The 25,446-nt window shown below is 35.6% G+C and overlaps 1 protein-coding gene across 1 annotated transcript in view; it reads right to left on the bottom strand.

The window, feature by feature from the left end:
- Positions 1-25,446, bottom strand: part of LOC111150715 (SWT1, RNA endoribonuclease homolog) — a 102,509-nt gene that overhangs the window by 62,483 nt on the left and 14,580 nt on the right. Inside the window, 8 exon segments of the mRNA XM_022508266.1 lie at positions 1,260-1,423; positions 3,147-3,292; positions 9,061-9,154; positions 15,380-15,568; positions 16,415-16,516; positions 17,680-17,809; positions 19,242-19,301; positions 24,273-24,999. Of these exon segments, the coding sequence (XP_022363974.1) occupies positions 1,260-1,423; positions 3,147-3,292; positions 9,061-9,154; positions 15,380-15,568; positions 16,415-16,516; positions 17,680-17,809; positions 19,242-19,301; positions 24,273-24,999 (1,612 nt within the window).

The raw sequence follows: 25,446 nt of genomic DNA, 5'->3' as shown, positions 1-25,446 counted from the left end.
TTATTTATTAATCCTATTATTTAAAAGTACCTATTAAGGCATTCCTACATATATTTCTGGGTAAAATAGTTGAGTTCTTTTTAAATTAAAAGATGTTTTGTTAAAAGCCAATCATAATCTTAAAGTGCTAATTCCATTGCAAATTATTTTTGTAAAATTCATATTAGTATTAATCCTTATAGTTTTAGAAACTATGTGCAAAACAAAATGTGCATGTGTGCAAAGCAAAAGCACTGTTTTAATTAGAAGATAGTTACAATCAGAAAAGATGCACAATTTACTTTCCAACATAGTCAATTCTAGGAAGAAATCGATCTAATTATTTCATATAGCTGCAGGAAAATCTATACAGAAAAAAGATGTCAACTACCATTAACTCTGGCTACACTCCTGCAAAGACATGTTTATAAAGGAGATTAATCAGTTAGTATTACAAGATGTCAGTGCATCCTGTTTTGAATCATTCATATGCAATGACTTTCCTATGGATATTATAACATATTCAATTTAAGTCAACCCTCCTAGAATCTTCTGATTATTTCTCATCATTTTGGTTCAGTACTTGATAATATAATAAAGCAGCAAATACATCACATTAACAAGTAGTAGAATCTCACTGAATATCTGGTATAAATACAATCTACAATTGGTGGGGTGGGGCGAAGGGCGGGCACGCGGGGCGGGGGGCGGGGGCACAAAACATTTCTCCTGGCTATAGATGTGAACAGCAAACAAACATTAACTAAACTAAAAAGACCATTTTGGCCAAATGCATTATTTTACTGATTGCAGAAAAGATATGAAATCTAGAAAATACAGACTGTCTTGCTAATAATGATCATTTTTATACTTTCTCATATTTATATGACTTAAGCCAAAATATACATTTCTTTTCTGAATACCTATTGCTATGTGAATTCCCTATACTAGACATTCTAATTCAAAAAAACTACAGAAGACAGAAGTTTTTCTGAATTCAAATTAAGCTCCATGGGGGCAGTATGCCTGACACACAGTAAAAACCTAATAAATACTAGTTCACTGAAAAAGAATAAATGATAAAATACCATTTCTAATCTTTAGGAAATGTCTATCATTTAATGTTCAAGAAGTTATTTCAAAAACTACTAAAAAATAATGGGTTATAGATCATCCCAATGAAGCTTACACATTTTATACAAGTCATATTTCCTAAGATAAGGTCATAAATCTTTAGCAATGAAAAAGAAATTTTCAACTAATAGAATTAAAATGATCACCTCCATCCAAAGGTTTCCAAAAGCAATTTTCATTTCTGTTTCTAATATTGAAGATAAAGCTGTTCCAAGAGATTTCTCAAGATCAGATATAATGCTTTCAAGTATAATGGGTCGTCCAGAATGTGGAGTTTCTTCCTTATAGCTCTCTTCTAACAGTGTTGCTTCTTTAAAACAAATAGTTACAGGCTTTATTTAAGACACCAATAGAACAGTAAATATTTTACATATATAATTGGTATTTGGCCATAAATAATAAACATTTTATGCATATAATTAGTATTTGAATTACACAGAAACCAAACCAATACTTCACTTCTTTAGACAGTATTTAGAAACACGTATCTGTAGAATAGTTGTCTTAGATACAACATAAATACATCACATTAGCAAATTGACAAAAGGCAACAAAATATTTTTTGCTAAAACAAATTTAGGAAATGTGTAATGTTTTAACCATAATTTTAGTTTTATTATTCTCAAAAAAAGGAAAAATTAGAAAAATGCTTTTCATCAATCAATAATAGAAAATGAACAATTATGGATCAAAGTGTGTTTTCTTCCAAACATAACATATTCTTCCAATTGTAGGTCTCATCAGTAAATTGTTTTGAAAGAACCAAAATCTCTGGTTTAACTACCTTTATGCCAACACTTTTTTTTTTTATGCCAACACTTTTAAAGTAAGTTTTCATTACTTCAATTGATTATCATTTCACTAACATTACTATTTTGATACCTGAAGACAACAGCAATTTCTTTATGGCAAAATGCAAAATATTAAGTGGCTTATCTCTACAAATACCAACTAAGGACTTAAAAGTGATAGCAACAGAATGGATAACAAAAGCATGTTACCCCTGAAACATCATAAACTAAAACATCCTCTTCCTCCATCTAAATGTTATTTTGAACATTATGACAAAAGAAATCTTATTACCAAAAAGATAAGTAGCAGTAGTACTATATATGTGAATCTTTATACAATTACACATAAAAAGTACATATAATATTAAAGATTTCAATATTTATTTTGCCAACACAGGGAGAAGGGTTGGAATGTATTTTTAAATTATGTCAAATTTAATGTAACATTCCATCAAATACCAAGCTATAGGACAGATTATTCTGGTTAAAAAAAAAAAAAGATAAAACAATTATACTACCTTCACTTTTCTTAAGTATTAGTTTAAAATTAAAAATAAAACTATTAGGGACACCAGGGTGGCTCAAAGCCTCTGCCTTGGGCTCAGGTCATGATTCCAGGGTCCTGGGACCAAGCCCTGCATCACATCGGGTTCTCTGCTCAGCCGGGAGCCTGCTTCCCTTCCTCTCGCTCTGCCTGCCTCTCTCCCTACTTGTGATCTCTGTCTGTCAAATACATAAATAAAATCTTAAATAAAATAAAATAAAACTATTATTTGAATCTTTTGAACTCCTATTACTCACTTTTTTATTGCATTAATAGAAGGTTATGAATAGGAAGCTAAAAATTTCTCTCCATTTTGAATGAATATTTCCTGTATATTCTTGTAGCTACTATTAATTTAAAGGTACAAAACAGCCTGCGCATGGTGATTATAAACATGTAAAAATGTATGCAAGTGTATGAACAAAAATTCAAATTTTTAAGAGCATATGTAGAAGACAATAATATTAACTGTGTTTTCTTTTGGATTACCATTGTAATTTTCATTTCTTTCTCTCTCTCTCTGTCCCTCTTTCTTTCCTTCTTTCTATTTTCATTTATTTCTAACCATTTGTGTGCCGGCAAATATTTCAATGTCATTTTAAACGTATAAGATGAAAATTTCCTATTAATTCCAATTGTTATCAATAATGTCGATACATAAAAGATATATTTCTAATTATTTGTAGTAAGAATACTACCTGCTTTCAATTGTTGTTTAGATAGACAAGGCTGATGACATACATCTGTGTTCAGAGATAAGTTTAATAACTCTGCACTCAATTCTTCTTTACTGAGTGACTTCACACCACTTATTAGGCCTTTGTTTCTTAAATTTCTATCATCCCTAAGGTTGGGGTTAGGAGGAAAAAATATTTTATTTTTTATAAGATAAATCACATGGCAACTCAAAACACATGGGCTCTAATCAGAGGTGGGTGATTCTCAACATATATATTAACAAAGGATAAGTTTTTTAAAACAGAGAAGATAAAGGAATTAACACACAGGACAGTCACAGCACATGAATTTTTGAAAATAATAATTATTATATATTCAGTGTTTTCCTGATACCAGGCACTGTTGTAAGTGTGTCTGTGTGTGTGTGTGTGTGTGTGTGTGTGTATAGTCAATCCATCCAATTCTCACAGTAAACCTCATAGGTAGGACTGGTATCATTTTTATTCCCCTTTCACAAATGAAAAACTGAGGTGTAAAGAGGTTAAGTAACTTGCCCAAAATTGTACCTGTAAGTTGGAGCTGGATTTGAACACAGGAATATAATCATCCGAAAAGAAATAAACAGAGAACCAAAGTAAGAGAAAGAATTTCCAGGTGGCAGGCAATTACAAATTTACTAACAGTGAACATAAGACAAATGGTGAGAATTTGCTATTTGCTGAAAGAAGGAAGTATGATTACAGCATAGTACATGAGACCAGTTTATGTGGCTACAGAGAAAGCCAAGGGCATTAATAATGGAAAGACATTTAAGGGCTTCAGTGGGTAAGTGTCATGATCAGATCTGTGTTTATTAAATTGCTGTTCTGGAATCCAACAGATTTCCAGCTTTTGCTAATGGTAGAGTAAATTGATTAGACTAATCTTCCCACTGATAAAGATTACAAAATGTGGACAAAAAAAAAAAGCCTATCTGAAGGCACTCAGGAGAAATAAAATGAAGGCAGGAGCGGAGGGAAGCTTACCTCAATACAGAGGTACTGCTCCGGTAAGAGCTACATGGTTCTATCTCTTTGCCCAAGGGCATTCTCTAATTCGTCAATGGCTACAACAGAAAGCACAGCCACAGTAACTTGGAATTTCAGAAGACTATGTTCAGGACTAGCCAGAGCAGACAAAAAGTTAAGGGGGGAACTGAAGAAGGGAGGAAGCCACAGAACATGTGAACCTTAAAATTTGCGTATAAATCTACCCAGAAAAAAAAACACACATGCTACCAAGAGACAAAGCAATCAACTGAACCAGACTTAGATATGACACAGATGTTGAAGCAATCTGATAGGGAATTTTAAATAATTCTGATTAAATTTGTTAAAGGCTCTAGTGGAAAAGGTGAATATCGTGCAAAATTACATGGGCAATTTCAGCACAGATGAAAATTAAATGTGACTGCTAGCAATTAAAAAAAAAAGCCACAGTAACACAAATGAAGAAGGTCTTTAAAACAGGCTCCATGGCAGACTTGACATAGGCAAGGAAAGAAATATATATATATATATACATATATATATATAGAGAGAGAGAGAGAGAGAGAGTATATCCAGTATATCCGTTGTCAACATCATATAGTTAAGATTTGTGCATTTCAATATTGTACATTTTTGCCCAAAACACAAAAAACCTTATAAAAATAATAAGTGGAGACAGGGAGTGAATGGATACAGATAACAGAAGAATGGGAGAATTTTTGTAATTGTAGCTGAATACTTAGGAGTTTATTAATTCTTCTTCACTTTGACTATCATTGGAAATTCTCCATAATGAAACTTTCTTTAATTAAAAGTGAAAAATTGCCATTATTACTTTCTGAAGAATAAATGGAGGAGAGCAAGTGTGAAAGTAGAGAGCCTAAATTAGTCTTCGAGTCAAAAGGAAGTGGAACAATAGCATGATGGACAAAGATGGTGGCAGGGGAGATGAAGAAAATATCTTACGGGACCCATTAACTGACCAGATATAGAGTATGAGGGAGGAGCAGTTATCAAAAATGACTCTTACATTTTTGGCTCTAGCAAATGGGTGGAAAGTGGCATTTTTTGTTCAGATGGAGAACATTTAGAAAGAAAAATCAAGAGTTCATTTTTGGAGATGGTATGTCCCAGATGTCTATAACGCACCCAAGTAGAGAAAGCAAATAGTAGATGAATATAGAATTCAGAAGAGAGAGAGAGAGAGGTATGAACTAGGAGTTGCTGGCCCACACTCAGGATTGTAAATGTAAAGTAATGCACTTGGAATTATGTATAGTACACAGTGTTGGAGAAGGGTTCTCCTGGCACTATCATTATCAATATTATCATCATAATCGTCACCATCAACCATTTAAGTAAAGTAAATGTATTCTCATAATAAGTATGTGGCACTTATGCAGTAGAACAATTCTGGCCTTTTACAGATAAAAATAAAAACAAAAAACAGGCTCCCCCGGGAACATAATGCTAGACTGAAAGTAAAGTCCGACTTCAAATTTTCATTTCACTAAAAATGTTATATCTGCTTTCCTAAAACAGTTACTGTAGAAATAATGGAGAAATGATAAAGTCTCACCGGTTTAATTTTCATTCTAAGTTGAACTAAAAAAGCAACAATATGTAATTTATCTCTCAAATTTAGCTTATCTCAAATTCAAAATGATTAACATATTATCCTATTTCAACCTTCCACAAACTCCAAGCTAATATATTATGCCCTAGATGAAAATATAATTTTAAATAACCTAGAGACAGAAATCTTTAATATTTACTTTAATTCCAAATACTTTAATTCCAAAATGCCATCTTTGAAGACAACTAAAATGAAAATTTTTTTATGTTTTTTAAAGTTCTAATTCCACTTTAGTTAACATACAGCATTATATTAGTTTCAGGTATATAACATAGTGATTCAATGCTTCCATATATTTAAAGTGATAACTGACCTCGACCCCTTAGAAGAAAAACCTTAGGAATATTCATTTCTATAATCACTGTATTTCATATAGAATTTAGGCATGTTTGTGAAACTGTAAAAAAACAAAAAAAAAAAGAACTCCATTTTTCAGTGAATAAAATTCAGACTAAAACGGCAGTTTAAATTGCTCTTCTTGGTTCCTTCAGAGCTTTTTCTCATAGACGACGAGTACAATTTTGCTTAACGATATGTTAGTTTTACCTTAGAACTAAGTTATGAAAATACTAGTTGGGAATGGAGGGGAAGGAGAAGAAAGGGAAGAGGAGGAAAAGACTTACTGAGATCATTTCATGTACTGGGCACTACCCTAAGTCCTTTATGTGTATACATTATCTAAGCCCTTGCAATAAATCCAGGAGGCAGGAATTAGTATCCCCCTATATTTTATATGTAAGGAAACTAAGTTAAGCAACTTTCCCAGGTGACAAGGCTAGTAAGTGGGAGAGCCACAACTCCAGCCCTCACTCTATGAACAGACGTTGCCCCTTCCCCACAAACTAATTAATTAATTAATCTTCTTGCCTTATGATCAAAAATCTGTCACACTTTTATTTCTGAACTATCTTATTGGCAGATTAAATTGGCTGTCCCCAACTTTTATAAAAGGTTTCTGAATGTCATATTAAAAAAACTGAAATAAGACTTCCTAAGTTTCAAATCTCATTCTTCTATAGCTTACATGTTGTAAGAATGTGATACAAAATTGAAATGCTTCCTGGAACATCTCGAAAATCATGTCCATTTTTGATCCTTAATCTGGTGGGTAGAATATGACTCCTAAAAATTCTCTGGTATAGTTGCTCAATCACAAGGAGAAGTTCAGGAAGCTAAAGACCACCTTGCTTAAGAATGCTTGGATCAACCAAGAGATCAAAGAAGAACTGAAACAATTCATGGAAACCAACGAGAATGAAGACACTTTGGTCCAAAACCTATGGGATACAGGAAAGGCGGTCCTAAGGGGGAAATACATAGCCATCCAAGCCTCCCTCAAAAAAATAAAAAATCCAGAACACAGCAGCTGTCTCTACACCTTAAAGAACTGGAGAATCAACAACAAATCAAACCAACTCCACACATAAGAAGGGAAATAATCAAGATTAGAGCTGAGATCAATGAGGTAGAAACCAGAGATACAGTAGAACGTATCAATGAAACTAGAAGCTGGTTTTTTGAAAGAATCAATAAGATCGATAAACCATTGGCCACACTAATCCAAAAGAAAAGAGAGAAAGCCCAAATTAATAAAATTATGAATGAAAAGGGAGAGATCACAACTAACACCAAGGAAGTAGAAACAATCATCAGAAGTTATTATCAACAGTTATATTCCAATAAGCTAAGCAACCTATGAAATGGATGCATTCCTGGAAAACTGTAAACTCCCAAAATTGAACCAGGAAGAAATCGACAACCTAAATAGACCAATATCTAGTAACGAGATTGAAGCAGTGATCAAAAACCTCCCAAAAAAACAAGAGCCCAGGACCTGACAGATTCCCTGGGGAATTCTACCAAACTTTCAAAGAAGAAATAACACCTATTCTCCTGAAGCTGTTTCAAAAAATTGCAGCAGAAGGAAAACTTCCAGACTCTTTCTATGAAGCCAGCATTACCCTGATCCCCAAACCAGGCAAAGACCCTACCAAAAAGGAGAATTTCAGACCAATATCACTGATGAATATGGATGCTAAGATTCTCAACAAGATCCTAGCAAACAGGATCCAACAGCACATTACAAAGATTATCCACCATGACCAGGTGGGATTCATTCCTGGGCTACAAGGATGGTTCAACATTTGCAAATCAATCAATGTGATAGAACAAATTAATAAGAAAAGAGAGAAGAACCACATGGTCCTCTCAATTGATGCAGAAAAAGCATTGACAAAATCCAGCATCCGTTCCTGATTAAAAACGCTTCAAAGTATAGGGATAGAGGGAACATTCCTGAACTTCATCAAATCTATCTATGAAAAACCCACAGCAAATATCATCCTCAATGGGAAAAAGCTTGCAGCCTTCCCGTTGAGATCAGGAACACGACAAGGATGCCCACTCTCACCACTCTTGTTCAACATAGTATTAGAAGTCCTAGCAACAGCAATCAGACAACAAAGAGAAATAAAAGGTATCCAAATTGGCAATGAAGAAGTCAAACTCTCTCTCTTCACAGATGACATGATTCTTTATATGGAAAACCCAAAGACTCCACCCCCAAACTACTAGAACTCATATAGCAATTCAGTAACGTGGCAGGATACAAAGCCAATGTACAGAAATCAGTGGCTTTCTTATACACTAACAATGAAAATACAGAAAGGGAAATTAGAGAATCGATTCCATTTACTATAGCACCAAGAACCATAAGACACCTGGGAATAAACCTAACCAAAGAGGTAAAGGATCTGTACTCGAGGAACTACAGAACACTCATGAAAGAAACTGAAGAAGACACAAAAAGATGGAAGACCATTCCTTGCTCTTGGATAGGAAGAATAAACATTGTTCAAATGTCTATACTGCCTAGAGCAATCTATACTTTTAATGCCATTCCAATCAAAATTCCACCGGTATTCTTCAAAGAGCTGGAGCAAATAATCCAAAAATATGTATGGAACCAGAAGAGACCCCGAATCGCTAAGGAAATGTTGAAAAACAAAAATAAAACTGGGGGCATCACGTTACCTGATTTCAAGCTTTATTACAAAGCTGTGATCACCAAGATAGCATGGTACTGGCATAAAAACAGACACATAGACCAGTGGAACAGAGTAGAGAGCCCAGATATGGACCCTCAACTCTATGGCCAGTTAATCTTCGACAAAACAGGAAAAAATATACAGTGGAAAAAAGACAGTCTCTTCAATAAATGGTGCTGTTTAGAAAAATTAAAAAAAAGTTTGGAATGACTATGAAACTCACGTGCACAGAATAACAACAGAACAAGGGACTAATTCCTGGTACTGAAGACAGCATTTTAATACTCGATCGTCATTGTTCTCGTCACTCAGTCCATCTGGAAATTTAGCAAAAGTGACAATCAATAAGCATACTAAAAATCTGAACAGTCTAGGCTGTATTTACAGGTCAAAAACATCTAAAAGAATGAACACTCCTTAAATAAAAAGAGAAAAATAAGACACAGCAAAACAATGCCTTAAAAATTCGGGATCTAGAGTTCAGGTAGAATTCCAAATAAGGTAGAATTCAGGTAGAATTACCAAAGTAGTTAATTTACTACTAAAATGGAATAGGTATGACTATTAATAAACACAAAAGAAAGTGATCAATATGTTAAATGCCATACTAGAAACCTAAAGCTATTAATTCTAGTCTCAATTCAGTCACCTGTATCACGCTTAAAATGATCTCCACTTAAAAGAGGTCTGTAAAATAATGAATAACAGTTCTACCAGCAACGGAACCATTTTCATGTGTCTGCTTTTCCTTAATCTCTAAGCAATTAACATTTAGAGATCCACAGGAAAAGATGATATGGACCCTACGTAGAAAACACAAAAAATTCCTACCAAGCGTAGTTAATCAATGGCTGACAGCGTGCTCTGGCAATCTGTAAGCCTTAAAGCATGATGTAAAAGTTTGGTTTTTGTGAAAATGATATAATGTGTAGAAACAAGATCAAAGACAATGTTTTTCCTAAGTTCTTACCCTGCCTGCCTCAAAACTCCCTCAAGTACTTAATAATAAGATTTCAGGGCTATACCCCAGACCCACTTCTGGATAAGAATCTTTAAAGTCTGGACCCAAGCACGAATTTAAGATTCAAGACATACTAGACAAGGAGCCTCAAAACTCTGTTTCTAGACTATAGCTTTTTTCCCCCTCAACTTTTAGCCTATATTACTCAGTCCTCTGAACGTTCAAATTAGAAAACTCATTCATTCAAGGAATGAATTTTTATGTAGGGCTGAATCTGTACCCAGGTCCCTGTGCTAAGTAACTGGATGTACAAGAACAAACTTTTGAGGAGCTCACTATCTCTAGTAAAATCTAGAGAGAACTGAATTGATCTCAGAGCATAAGCCTGAAGATACGATTCAGTTCTTTTATCAGAAAACCAGGAAGCCAAGCAGAAGTAGAGTACAGTAGCTGATTTTTCTTCTTTTAGCTCACAGAGTCAGTATCACAATAAGGCAAAATGGGCAGCAGAAAATCATCAGCTTTAAATAAATCAGAAGATGAAAGAAGGTTAAAGGTTACAGTATACCACTCTAAACAAAATTGAAGATCATCTGTGTTTTCACTTTTTCTAGAATATGTAGGGCTTGAAAACACACCTAAAACTGCAAGAATATTCGTGAAATATTTATTCAACAAATATTTTTGAGCCCCTGCTCAGGTACTGTTCAAAAGTGAACAAAACAAAGACTCTGGAAATAGATTTATCTGGTTCTGAATCCCGGCTTTCCCACTTACTAGGTATGTAAACCTGGCTACTTAACCAGGAAAATGAAACAAGAAAATTTATAGGAATAATTGGCCCAATAAGAGGCAATAGCAAGTACTTCTTAAGTAATATACATTATGTAAAACTCAAGCTTAAGTGGCACAACAGCATGACCTCTACTCAGAACACCAAAACCCCTACAAAATCCTGTATAAATTATAGTTAGCATGATGTTTAATATTTAAGCATTTAGGAATTTAAGATTCTCAACTGCTTCTCACTGATGTAGCCCCAGAACAGTGCTGGTATAGGTATTTGGCAAATACATGAATCAACAAAAATATAATACAAGAAAATATAAAAATGATGGAAAATATGTGGTGTGGAGGTGTGGGGGTGGCAGATAACTTTATTTTGCCCTTATTATAAAAGAAAAATAATTTAGAAAATCTGGAAAATACAAAGAAAATTAAAGTAACTCATAATTCCATCAGCTAAATATATACAACATTCCCCACCTGTAAGTATATAATGCATAATCTAACAAATTTGGGATGATTTTTTTTCTTTTAAATCCTACTTTGTCATTTTTTTTGAAATACAGTAGTATTCTTACACAAAGCTATAATACTGTAACTTCGCCAATTATTAGACACTCAAGTTATTTCAAATTTTTTGCTGTATTAATAGTGTTATGAACATTATTTATATAAAACACTGTCAGCATCTCTGATTGTGTCTTAGAGAACATTTCTAGAAAGGAAATTGTATCTTTAGGCTTCTTAAAACACACTGATAAACTGCTCTCCTGAGTAGTTACTAATTCATATTCCCAAAGCACTGGTATGATGCAAAAGAATAACTTTCTAAACTTAGAAGCAATAAAAAGAAGAAAGAAAAAGATGAAAGATTTAAACTAAAAATATCTATACATAAGAAATTAACAACATTCAAAATGGCAAACGGGAAAATAATTGCAGCAAACAAGAGGCTGACTAGTTGTACTTCCTCTATGAATCACCTATTAATAATCTTTGTTCAGGGGAATCTGGGTGGCTCAGTGGGTTAAAGCCTCTACCTTCGGCTCAGGTCCTGATCCCAGGGTCCTGAGATCAAGTCACGCATAGGGCTCTCTGCTCAGCAGGGACCCTGCTTCCCTTCCTCTCTCTCTGCCTGCCTCTCTGCCTACTTGTGATCTCTGTCAAATAAATAAATGAATAAATAAATAAATAAATAAACTTTGTTCATTTAGGGAAAGGGGATCTTTTTGTTTTTCTGGTCAATTTACACAAGCTTTTCACATAACAAGGACACAAAAGAATTATTGCCTATTCTAGGCTATAAACCGTCAGGTACTTTAACTCAAACAATCTTCACAATCATTTGTTGAGCTGGACGTTATTTTCCCCCATTTTATTTCCTTTGTTTCCTCATCTTTAACTTTCCCCAGGTCACGTTATAAACTCAGATCAATCAGATTTCAAATCCTATTCACCTCTCACGTTACTAAATACAACATTAAATAAATACAATCTTGAAAAGAGTTAAGGACCAGACTAAAATTATAGTCCATAATGGCAATTTAACATAATCTACATTTCTTTTTTTAATGGAAAAATGCTTGTTTAAAAAATACATTGCTATAGGGGCACCTGGGTGGCTCAGTGGGTTAAAGCCTCTGCCTTCGGCTCGGGTCATGGTCCCAGTGTCCTGGGATTGAGCCCCACATCGGGCTCTCTGCTCAGCAGGGAGCCTGCCTCCTCCTCTCTCTCTCTGACTGCCTCTCTGCCTACTTGTGATCTCTGTCTGTCAAATAATAAATAAAATCTTTAAAAAAAAAAATACATTGCTATAATACTTACTGATGATGTAAAAGGAAAAGAACACAAAAGCAGCAATTACTAAGAGCTGATTGCAAATGTGCCTGACATTTATAAGGTGTCGTTTTGTTTTTGCTTTTTTCCAAACAGGAACTTTAATTTTACTCAATAATCCTGAATTGAGAGGCACCTGGGTGGCTCAGTGGGTTAAAGCCTCTGCCTTCAGCTCAGGTCATGATCCCAGTGTCCTGGGATAGAGCCCAGCATTGCACTGGGCTCTCTGCTCAGCAGAGCTCTCTCTGCCTGCCTCTCTGCCTACTTGTGATCTCTGTCTGTCAAATAAATAAATAAAATCTAAAAAAAAAAAAAAAATCCTGAATGGAGGGGCACCTGAGTGACTCAGCGGGTTAAGACTCTGCCTTCGGCTCAGGTCATGATCTCAGGGTCCTGAGATCAAGCCCCGAGTCAGGCTCTCTGTTCAGCAGGGAGCCTGCTTCCCCTTCTCTCTCTCTGCTTCTCCGTCTACGTGTGATTCCTCTCTCTGTCAAATAAATAAATAAAATCTTTAAAACAATAATAATAATCCTGAATTGAGCTCTCTCATAAGACTATTAGTTTATCATTAGAATACAAAATGTAATTTCATTATGATAAAAAAGCCTAAAAATATTTCTAATGGATATCATAAAATCATTAACAGAATAAACCTATTAAGCACCTTGTACTTAATATAAGTAATGTTTTTTTTTTAATTTAGAAATTTTTAAGATTTTATTTATTTATTTGAGAGAGAATGAGTGAGAGAGAGCATGAGAGAAGAGAAGGTCAGAGGGAGAAGCAGACTCCCCAAGGAGCTGGGAGCCCGATGCGGGACTCGATCCTGGAAGTCCAGGATCATGACCTGAGCCGAAGGCAGTCGCTCAACCAACTGAGCCACCCAGGCGCCCTATAAGTAATGTTTTAATGATCAATGAAGAAAACAGTGATACAGAGAAACACATAAAGGACTTACCTGACACAGACAATTACAAATAATCTATTATTATATCTATGACCTTATACCTAAAAGCAATTTCAGCAATTTAATAAAAACTACAATCTAATAATACCATTCAAACACTGAAGTAAAATATGGGTTTTGAGGAAGACACCCAGAAATTAAAACAACACAGAAGTCTGAGACCACTACTGTGATTTATTCTCCTTAGTCATCTAAAAAAGCAGAGACTGAGGAAGTCAAAGCATCAAAAAAGCATATGAACATGGAAAAGTCAAAAGAAACATACCAAGCATCTATAAATAATAAATGTGGCTGAAATATCTCTTCTAAAATAATTTTCAAAGCAAATCTATTCAAGAAATAGACATTCTATTTATAGCAAGTTCTTAACCCCTCTGTGTCTCAATTTCCTCATTTATAAAATGGGGCTAATAACTTCCACAAGTACTGTATGGTTTGAATAAGATATTAGCTGGTAAAACACTTGTAAAAGGGTTCAGAGAAAAATGGCTATGTTAAGTATTATCCATTATTATCATCCTTATCCAAACTATTATATAATAAAGTATAGTTTATATCAACAAACTAAAAAAAGTAAAATATTAAGAGTAAAAAAAATTCTCCTCTCCTTTTAAGGTTTAGGGTTTTACTGACATGGCTTAGATTGGGATTAATTTTGTTAATTGTGAAGCCGTTCAGAAAAAAAAAAGTCTTGCCTGTTAGCAACACATATCAAAGTATTTATGAGTAAAAATGATATCTTACAATATCTGGGACTTGCTTCAATCTCCTGCAGGAGTTCAAGAGTAGGAAGAGGAGAAAAGAAAAATGAGAGAATAAATAAGAATGGCAAAATGTTGATAATTACTGAAAAATAATGAAAGATACACAAGGAGTCATACATTATTTGACCTCTCCATTTGAAATGTTTCATAATGAGAAGTGAAAAAAAAGACCACTTGAGATGTTCAATTTAACATAAATGTTCAAAATTTTAGTATTTTCTTAACTCTAATATTTGTGGTTTTCCTTTGAAAGCTTTTAAAAAATACCACATGAAGCTCCTGCTCAAAATGCATAAGGATTGTATATGGAACACACCAAGCGCTAATAAATATTTGTAAAGAAAATGAATGAATGAATGAATGAATGAATGATGGAGGCCCTTCTTCTTCAAAGATTTAAGACTAAATGACTACACCGAAAGCCTTCTCAGGGTTAATACCACGATTAAGTTCATCATAGAATGAATTTTTTCATATCTTATAGTATATATGAGTAGACAACGTTAAGTCTGTGATACTTAAGTTAGTATAAATGTACATATATAAATAATTCTGAGTTGAAAACAAGGTTTTAAAGAATAAAATAGATCCTCCTCTAAATATATGTATAAACTCTGCAGAGTCAACAGTGTTGCTTTACACATAGATCTTTTTTCCCCTCAAAGTGATTGATATATATATATATGACATTGCATACTTAGGTTCTAAGACTAAAATGACTTAAAAATGACTGAAAAGAAACAAATAAGGAAAAAAAATGAATCAAGAGAAATTCCATAGACATTTATTACACAAACACCTCCTTATTACAGATTCTGACAAACCAGAGGAAAACAATGCCTCTCTCTGCATTATACAAACTACACAGTGACAAAGTCTAATCAGTGACAGATTAGAAACCTTGACTACTTACTGGACTCATCACTCAACACTGGTACTTAAAAAAAAAGAACCCAAAGTACTATAATATGGAAAATTATGCATACAGTACTATAGAGTCACTATCTGTGAAATAGAGACATAACCTAAGAAGGTCTAGAAGCAGAAAAATAAAAATCCAAGAATGCCTGAAACAAGACTATGAGAATACCTCTAAGCATCACTATATCTGGCCATTCACATTCCAATGCTCACAATTTTTTTTTTAAAGTTCTGCACCATCTCCCCTCAATGAGTCAGCAGCCGAACAAATCTTAATCGGGAAACACCCTGAGAGAACAATACTTACAAAGTTTTTGCGACGCAAGCTGTAGTGACTGACCCCATAGCTTTCTATCTTGATTTTTGAGACTGTCATTGATGAAATGAACTGCAGGCACAGCTTTGTGCTGGACGTGTTTTAGCAGTTTTCCTGCCTTCATACGATCCAGCTCTTGGATAACCACCCAGGGAATTATTAACGCGAGTTTGTCAAAGCCTGAAAAATAAAAAAAAATTCTTATTTCTTATATTTGTTCTAAGTCAACAAATATTTACTGAGCTACTAAATTGAACTGCTTTAGGAGCATTGGAAGTTTTAAAGTAAGGAGTTCACAGTCTAAATGAAGCGGTAATATATAAATAATGGTAATTAAAAACAGATGTAAGTATAGGGCGCCTGCCTGGCGCAGTGGGTTGAGCATCTGACTCTTGATTTTGGCGCAGGTTGTGATCTCAGGGTCGGGAATGAACCCCATGTCCAGCTCTGAGGGTGGAATCGGTTTAGGACTCTCTCTCCCTCTGCCCCTGCCCCTGTGCATAAGCACTCTCTCTTTCCCTCTCTCGCAAATAAATAAATAAATCTTTAAAAGAACGACAGATGTAAGTGTCAAATGAATGTTAAAAAAAAAAAACAGATACTGTAGGAGATCAAAGAAGAGTAACTTTGGATTGTTTGACCTGTGAAGGCTTTTTTTTTTTTTTTTAACTTCTGCTGATTAATATATATTTTAAGATACATACTTCATGGGCGCCTGCGTGGCTCAGTTGGTTAAGCCACTGCCTTTGGCTCAGGTCATGATCCCAGAGTCCCGGGACTGAGTCCCGCATCGGGCTCCCAGCTCTGTGGGGAGTCTGCTTTTCTCTCTTACCTTCTCCCCTCTCATGCTCTCTCTCACTCTCTCTCTCTCAAATAAATATATAAAATCTTTAAAAAAATGAAAAAGATACATACTTCATAACATATCTAAATGGAAATGTATTTGTGGGGAAAACAATACTCACATCATTGTTAATATAAAATTTCAACTCAAATAAGAAAATCAGAATTAGGCTTTATAAATACCTGGAATTTCTGTTGTCTTCAAAATTCTAACAAAATTGAGGTGATTCATCAGAATATTTGTGTCAATAACAATTAGAAGCTTTTTATCTGAAGCAGTATTTGCTAGAGAAAAAGAGCAAAGTTAGGATTTCAAGACATTTGATAACAGACTTGTACAATAACTAAAGTTTTGATATCATAGAACTTTGATGGCATTCTTAAGAGAAGGCAGTCCTTCAGACAACAAAAACAAACTGCGTTCATTCTAATCCTTAAAAGAACAGTAATCAATGTTTAACTATCTACCAGTAAAACATCATGAATTGTTTGAGTGCATTTTTAATCATAAACTGATTTGTTCCAGTAGGAACTATGTTTGCCAAACCTTATTCTGCATCACTAGTAGTGGTACACTTAGGATTTATAGGCTAATTTTAATACACTGTGAGTAAAATATAATTGAAAAGATAAATATGTGCAAATGAAAGAAAACATGTAACATTAGCATTATTATTTCATAGGGCCATTGTGAGGATCAGATAAGTTAATGCACAGGAAAACAGTAAATTGAAAAGTATGATGTGAATGTAATGTAGCATTATATTTTTATAAATTCAAAATAGTACGCTAACAGACTTTGGGTAATATCTATCACCTTCTCCGAGTGGGAAGAATGATCAAAACTTTACTACATAAATAAGAAATCCACGAATATAATACCTTTGAGAAATCTTCATTATTTCTAAGTTTTTATTTAAATTCCAGTTAACTAACATACAGTATGTTATCAGTTTCAGATACAGAATTTAGTGATTGATCACTTAACATACAATACCTAGTGCTCATCACTGCAAGGGCCCTCCTTAACCCATCACCCATTTAACCCAAATCCCCAGCCCATCTTCCCCCCAGTAACCCTCAACTGTTCTCTATTTCTGATCAGTGTTTTACATAATTGAAACTGTCAAAAGTCATGATTTAGGGCAAGAATAAAAGACAACTCTGATAGTTGATAGCAGAATAAAGATAACCCTGATTACTGACCCTTGGCAAAAAAAGAGAAAGAGAAAATATGTCTAAAATATCCTAATATTGTGAGATGTATAAAACAAATACGACACATATTAGACCTGAACATTGTCACTAGAAGACATATACCATACCTTATTTTTCAAATGAGCACAATTTAACATTTCTCATCTAAATATTATAAAAATTGCATGTTGGCTCATTAACTCCTGAGAAAACACAGATCACAGACATCATCATGTACAGATAGGGTATACCAGCAGAGGAATGTACATCATCTTCCACCAAGTCGATCTCCATGCTCGTTAACTCTCCGGAAGAGAAAACCACAGGCAAATCCACACTTTTTCCCGCACGTGCAGCATGGAGCTCTTCTACTATCTGCATCTAAATTGTGAAAGACCCACAGTAAAACATTTTGGATTATCTACTTGTAGATTAACAAGATTAGAAAGCAATGAACTCTAATAAATTTACTTGAGATGGTTTGTGGGAAAAAGGTCCCAAAAATATGGAGGTAGAATGGGGAAATGATACAGATTTATAACTATACACAGGGTTTTAAAACTTTTACTACCTCTGTAACCTTAGGCAAGGAAATTATTTAGCTACCTTGGGTCTCCGTTTGTTCATCTACAAAATAGGAATGTTAAATATCTGTTTCCTATTACTATTTTTGTGAGGATTAAATAATATGAAGTTCCTTGCACAGAGCCTAGTACATAGCAGACCTCGTTCTCAACCTGTTTTCACATCAATGTACTTTGGGAGCCAACCATCTTTTCATCTGGATGATAAGCCTCTTCTTGTTCTAAGATTAGTTATGAGCCATCAAAAACTGAAATCTAGATTTTTTTTTTTTTTTGAAATCTAGATTTTAAGACCCTTCTCACTTCAGGGAAGTAGTTCCCTGATGTATTTTGATGCTAAGAATTATATGTCTAATCTAGATCTGGAGTAGGAGTGAGAAATCTTTCTTCTATCAAGAAGCACTGATCCACAGGGCAGAAAAATACAAATGATTATCACAAATAAAAAGCAATCAATATGGTTTTAAAGTCTTCCTTAGATAGAAAACTACAAAGTATTTCATGAACCTAATTTTAATTTAGGACCAAGAAACATAAAAATCTATGCAATAATTCCAAGAGGTTCAATCAAGAGATTCTACCTGGGAAATGAAACAACAAGTGAAAAAAATAAATAAATATGCATGTACTCTCATTTTCACTGAGTAACTTTCACCTTATTGCTAATTAGAAAAATGAAGCCAACAGATTAATATCATAATGAATTTTGGTAAGCTTAGGCATAAGCATGCAAAAGTATGATAACATTAAATCAAAATTCATGTAACTTGTAGGCTAGAGGCTCCATACTCTTTATTCCAAACCATTTAGAGCTTACTAGAAACAAAGACAAAAAGGTCATCAATTAAATGTAAGTATCTTCCAAGTAGTTTTTTATAACTTTGTAAAACGTACATATTGATTTAAGTAGAGATATCACTACTTTCATATTACCAAGGTGTTTATAGTCATTATTTTTTTTTAAAGATTTTATTTATGTATTTGACAGAGAGAGAGAGATCACAAGTAGGCAGAGAGGCAGGCAGAGAGAGAGGGGGAAGCAGGCTCCCTGCCGAACAGAGAGCCCAATGCGGGGCTCGATCCCAGGACCCTGAGATCATGACCTGAGCTGAAAGCAGAGGCTTAACCCACTGAGCCACCCAGGCGCCCGTCATTATTTATTATTAATATAGGAACTGTCTTGACTTAATTTCATTGAAATATTCAAAGTAAATAAGTAGGTCAGTAACCTCTTCATCTGTGTCTTGAATACTTTCAAGCGACGCTGAAGAACATGGAGCTTCAAATCTCTGAAATGAAAAGTAATTTTATTAGTTAAGAATGAAGCATATACTCCATTGTATATATGGACCACATCTTCTTTATCCATTCATCTGTTGAAGGGCATCTCAGCTCCTTCCACAGTTTGGCTCTTGTGGACATTGCTGCTATGAACACTGGGGTGCACATGCCCCTTCTTTTCACTGTATCTTTGGCCTAGTTACCTAGTAGTGCAATTGCTGGGTCATAGGGTAGCTCTATTTTTAATGTCTTGAGGAGCCTCCATACTGTTTCCCAGAGTGGCTGTACTCAGCCATCAGAAAGGATGAACAAACCATCATTTGCATTGACAGGGATGGAACTGAAGGTGATTATGCTGAGTGAAATAAGTCAAGCAGAGAAAGACAATTATCATATGGTTTCACTCATATATGGAACATAAGGAATAGCACGGAGAACCACAGGGGAAGGGAGGGAAAACTGAATGGAAATAAATCAGAGAGGAAGGCAAACCATGAGAGACTCTGGACTTCGGGGACCAAAAAGAGGATTATAGAAGGGAGGAGGGTGAGGGGATGGGGTAACTGGGTGACAGGTATCAAGGAGAGCACGTGTTGTGATGAGCACTGGGTGTTATGCGCAGCTTAATGAATTGTTGAACACTACATCAAAAACTAATGATGTATCGTATGTTGGCTAATTGAACATAATTTAAAAAACCAGTATAAAACAAAACAAACAAAAAAAAACCTTGCAGGGTGGGGGCAGAGAATGAAGCATATACCTAGAGTAGGGTTTTCAACCTTGGCACTACTGACACTTGGCATTGGATAATTCTCTGTTTTAAGGGCTATGATGTGCATTATGCTGTTTCACAGTATCCTGCCCCTACCCGCTAAATACCAGTAGCACGACTCCCTCCCAATCTTGACAATCAAAAATGTCTCCATCAAGTCAACAGCCAAATGCCCCCTCTGGGGTAAATCGCCCCTAGAAGAGAAACTGTCCCTAGAATAGAAAAGCCTCATTCTAGTAAGTCAATGAAACAAGGTGGAAAGTCTTTAAAGTCTACTCATTCATATATACATTCCTGAAAATACTCATGTTCTTTTTTTTTAATCATTTTTAAACAATTGTATTTATTTATTTGTCAGAGAGAAAGGAAGAGAGAACAAGCAGGGGGAGCAGGAGAGAGAGAAGCAGTCTCCCCTACTAAGCAAGGAGCCCAATGCAGTACTCAAGTCCAGGACCCTGGGATCATGACCTGAGCTGAAGGCAGACGCTTAACCAACTGAGCCACCCAGGTGTCCTTGAAAATACTCCTGTTCTAAGAATAGAACTACATGCCACCCTGAGAAACAGAAAGAGCCACAGACAAGATAAACAGGCTGGCCTTCAGTGGTGGAAAATTTTCACCCAGAAGTAGTTTGACCCATTTCTAGAAGTGACATGACAAAAAGAGGGAACCTGAAGATTAGGAGATGACTGAAGGGGGAAAACTGAAAACTGCAAGAGTTGTATTCTACATGGGTGGAGGGCCAGAGGTGTGTGTTTTAATTCTCTCTTTAGCAGAGGTTGAAAATCTATTAATTCCAAGTTTTCACTGGCACTGTTGGTAAGCAGATGAGACTTACCTGACCCTCTGTACAGGTAATAGTGAACTCAGCAAAAGCCACCACTAAACCAAATCATCATCTAAGAATTCTCTGACATAACACCAAACTCAGGCAGCTATAAATGGCAGAAATGACATACTGTCTTTGAACAAGTATATCATATGTTGCTTACTGGGAATTCGGCTCTCATCCTGACTTCCCAACATCAGTCCTCATATGGTATATATAACACCATATACATCACACACTAAGTTCGTGATACCTTTACTGTCCCATGATTCTCCATCTGACTTTAAATTTCACCAGATCCCTAAGGTTCTCTCTGACTAGAAGTGCCAAACAAGGTAGAGATTATTATCAGAATTTCCTAAACTCCTGTTTGAAGTCTTGTTTGTTTATTTAGGTTGTTACTACCCTCCACTCTCTTTGACCACAGGCTACTTCCAGGGACTTCAACAAGTTTTGTCACTCCTCTAAACCAGGAAAGCTCACATCAATTGTTTCTGAAGACCTCTCCTTAATAAAAAGGAAAGTCTCAGTGGGCATTTAACTGTTTCCCTCCTCCTACCATGCTTTAGTAAATAAATGAACTGGGATACAGTATCCTGCAGATGGCAAAGAGGAGTATCAATAACAAGACTAACAATGGTTTTATCTACTAGTGTGATTCTAACCTGAAAACCAGATTACACTGCTTCCCTGATTATGTTTCGATGGCTTTCCATACCATCTGCAGGATACAAGATAAAACAAACAAACAAAAAAACCCTTCCCGTGGGATACAAAGTACTCCATTGTCTGAACCCTGGCTTCCTCTCCCACAGCCTCTCCTATACATAGATTTTCTACACATCCCAACTCTAGTCATGCTGAACAACTTACATGCCCATGTACGCTCCTGTCATACAACCTCATAACTGTGGGCCTCTATCCTGGTCCTACCTGGTCCTTGCTCTACACACCCTTCACTACCAAGCTCAAGAATCTCCACCTTGGTGAACCTTTCCTGAACTTACCCCCAAACTTATACTAACACCAGTCTAATTCATAGGGCTCTAATATGTATTTCACTAAACTGCAACTGTATTTGTCTACTAATCTGCCTCCCTGGGAACTTCTAAGGGTAAAGATCATCTTACTCATCTCTAAGACCCTAGAACCCAGAGATGTACCTAATACGTAACAGGTAGCTTTAATTAATGTTTGATAAACTGCTGAACAGCTACCTCGTAGGTCTGTAAGTATTAAGTGGGATGCTGTTTGTAAAAGTGTCCTATAAACCATAAATCTTTGGAATGTTGGTTTGCAAGGGTGAGGGGAGGATACAGACAAAGGGGTCTCTATCAAAGGACCATAATACTTAAGAAACAAAAGAAGTTTTTTCTCTTAGGAAAGCATAATAGGATTACTAAATAACAAGGTTACCAAATCCAGAAAATAACAATTATTTCCTTGTAAAGTACTCTCATCATTTTAGGAAGATAATTATCTATTGAGGAACTTGTGGGGAAAACAACAAACATAATATTAAGAGTAGCTACTGTCGATAATAGCTAGAGAATATATTCAAGATAAGAACAATACTTACTTGCTGCTCCTGTGTCTAAATGACTTTAAGTCTGATAGGACTGCTATTAAAGAACAGCGGATAAAGAGTTTTAATTCCAATAACTGGAAAGTAATCATGTAAAAACTGCTTCTCCTACAACTTAATATTCATACTATATACCTCTTTTGATTTATGTGGTAATTCTATGTAGAGACTAAAAGAAACTATAAGGTAGGGGCACCTGGGTGACTCAGTCAGTTAGGGGTCTGCCTTTGGTTCAGGTCATGATCCCAGGGTCCTAGGTTCGAGCCCCTCATTGGGCTCCCTGCAGTGGAGGACCTGCATCTCCTTCTGCCTGCTGCTTCCCCTGTTTGTGCTCTCTTGCTCTCTCTGACAAACAAATAAAATCTTGAAAAAAAAAAAAAAAAAAAAAAACCTAAACTAAAATACTGCTGGGGATTGCTCACATCTTTAGATGCACAGTACAGGGGAATGAACATCAAGCAACGATACAAAGATGTTCAATGAATAGACTCCCAACTTCAAACTCCACTCTCACATTTTACGCTAGAGAACTGGTTATAACACAGGAAAACTGGAGCTTTTCTTTAAGAAAGCAATAAAAAGAACAAACTCAGTTGTTTTCCTTCTTTGGACTCCTTCAAGTTCACTGAATGAAAAGTCCTCTCTCCAGCTCTTCCGGCCTCCTTCGTTACAATCCCTCTGTTTTTCCTAAGAAGTATCTTATACTGCAATCTACAGTCTTCTTCCTAAAAGGAGGTACGTTCAACCAGCCCTATTTTGTTTTGTTTTTAAGATTTTATTGATTTATTTTAGATAGAGCATGAGTGGCAAGGAAGAAGTGGAGGGGGAGAGACAGACTCCACACTGAGTGCAGAGTCCCACGCAGGGATCAATCCCATGACCCATGAGATCATGACCTGAGCCGAAATCAAGAGTCGGCCGCTTAACCTACTGAGCCACCCAGGTGCTCCTCAACCAGCCCTGTTTAAAGGCAGTCTCCAAATTCCAGTCTGTTGGAAGTTGTGAAGTTCCAAGGATTTGAAAGTTCTCTTAGAGGTAAATAACGTTATTTGCCACATAAACAAGACTGTAGAGAGATGAGGTTCTCCAATTAGTTCACACATGCTGATTTATTACGTAACTTAAAAGCAAAACTTTCCAACCCAGATCTTGGTATATGTAATTCCCTTTGCTGGGAACATCCCTGCTTCTCCCATCCCACCCAACCTGGCCTTGCCTTGAGTTAACTCCTTTTCATTCTTCAGCTCTCACGTTCAATGTTACCCCCTCCAGTAAACTCTTCTTAAGGTTTCTTTCTCCATTACTCCTGGCTCTGGATTCCCATGTTAAGCGGTAAGTACTTAACAGACATAAGGTGATTGATTGCTTGTGTGTCTCCTCACATGAAGAAGTCTCTGGAAGCAGACACCGTGAATGCAGTGCCTGGTATACAGTGGAACTCCAAAATGACTGTTAGAGGAATAGCTATTCAGAATATTGACCCCTGGATGTTCTATAGTACCCAGGGTTACAGAAGTGCCCAAGAGACAGTTGCAGGGCTTTTCTGAAAGGACTGTAACTGCTTCTTTCCACCTTTCACATTATCACCTTCTATTACAGATCCTTGATACTTGCCAGGATATCTTCCTAAGAAGGCTGGAATTAAAGGGATAAGATAAAGGAACTAACACATATCTTCCTGACTAAACAGAATGAGCTCTCTGTGATCTTATTAGTAACAGAAACAACTCAAACCTGACCCTATTAAAATTCTCTCCTAAAACCTGTATTAACATTTTACACCACCTTACCTGGATTACATTTTCCCTGGAACTTGAATCACTTTCTTGTTGCTCGGGATGGTTTTTTACTTTCCACTCATGAACAACATGCTTACATGTGGAATCTGAAAATAAATGTTCACTTTTGTGCCTGGTCAAATTTAATGAAACTTGGGAGCCTTCCAGGCGTTTCTTCTCCTGCTTAGTCTTTGACTTGTTAGACTCTAAACTGAAGACATTTTCTTCTACAAGCTTCTGGAAGGTATCACGGGATTTTACTGGGATTTTGAAACTGATCTTCCTTCTTCTAAATTCAAGGGGTTCCTTAAGTATCTTGTTGGAATTATAATCCTGAGAAAAATGGATTCTCTTGCATTTCTCTGAAATGCGTTTTTCAGAACTGTCCCTACATTTCCTGTGCCTTTCCTTCTTGAGTTCTTTCATCTTCTCCCTCTGAACGAGTACATGAGGCCATTGTTTTTCACTTGCCTGGACTTCAGTTTTAGGTTTTACATCTTTGGCCATTTTAGGATTACTAAGGTTTTTAATTCCGTGGTCAGGCTTATTCCTAACATTTGTCAATTTAGTATCTTTAAAATCTACACATCTCCTTAGATCTTTTTTAGTTCCGTGTGAAGGACTCGGTGAAATAATTTGATTAGCATTTGAATATGATGCTTCTTGGAGTTTAACAGGGCCTTGGGATGAAGAACTGATTTTTTGTTTCCTTCCTGGAGGCTCGGTTTCTACGTCCAATCTGTAAAGTAGCACAGAAACCCAAGTTACATTGCAATTATACATGATCATACATAATGTTGTGCTGTGTTATTCAGTCAGGAAATGACAGAACTGGTCTGATACCAATTTCATAAAGAATAAGAAATGGCTACATAAAGAAAGAAGTGAAAGAATTACAAATGGTATTGGCATAACTGGTCTATTTGGACAAAAACCAAATTTACAGCTTTATATAATACTAGGCAGCATAAATTCCATACAGATTAAATACTGAAGTACAAAATAATTACAATTGCTACACTTCATATTAATCCCTTAAAAACCATAGGGGAAAAAAGGAAATAATTAATCTAATTTCTTAATAGGGAGCTTCCTAAACTTAAGAACGGTAGGAAAAATCACAAAGAAAAAGAATAATTGTAAATGACTATTTATGAGGAGCCTGGCTGGCTTAGTCAGAAGAGCA

Source organism: Enhydra lutris, unplaced genomic scaffold (assembly GCF_002288905.1).
Source record: "Enhydra lutris kenyoni isolate GAN:26980312 unplaced genomic scaffold, ASM228890v2 scaffoldscaffold24, whole genome shotgun sequence".
Lineage (NCBI taxonomy): Eukaryota > Metazoa > Chordata > Mammalia > Carnivora > Mustelidae > Enhydra > Enhydra lutris.
The sequence above is the reverse complement of the archived record's forward strand: the minus strand, read 5'-3'. Positions and strand labels throughout refer to the sequence as shown.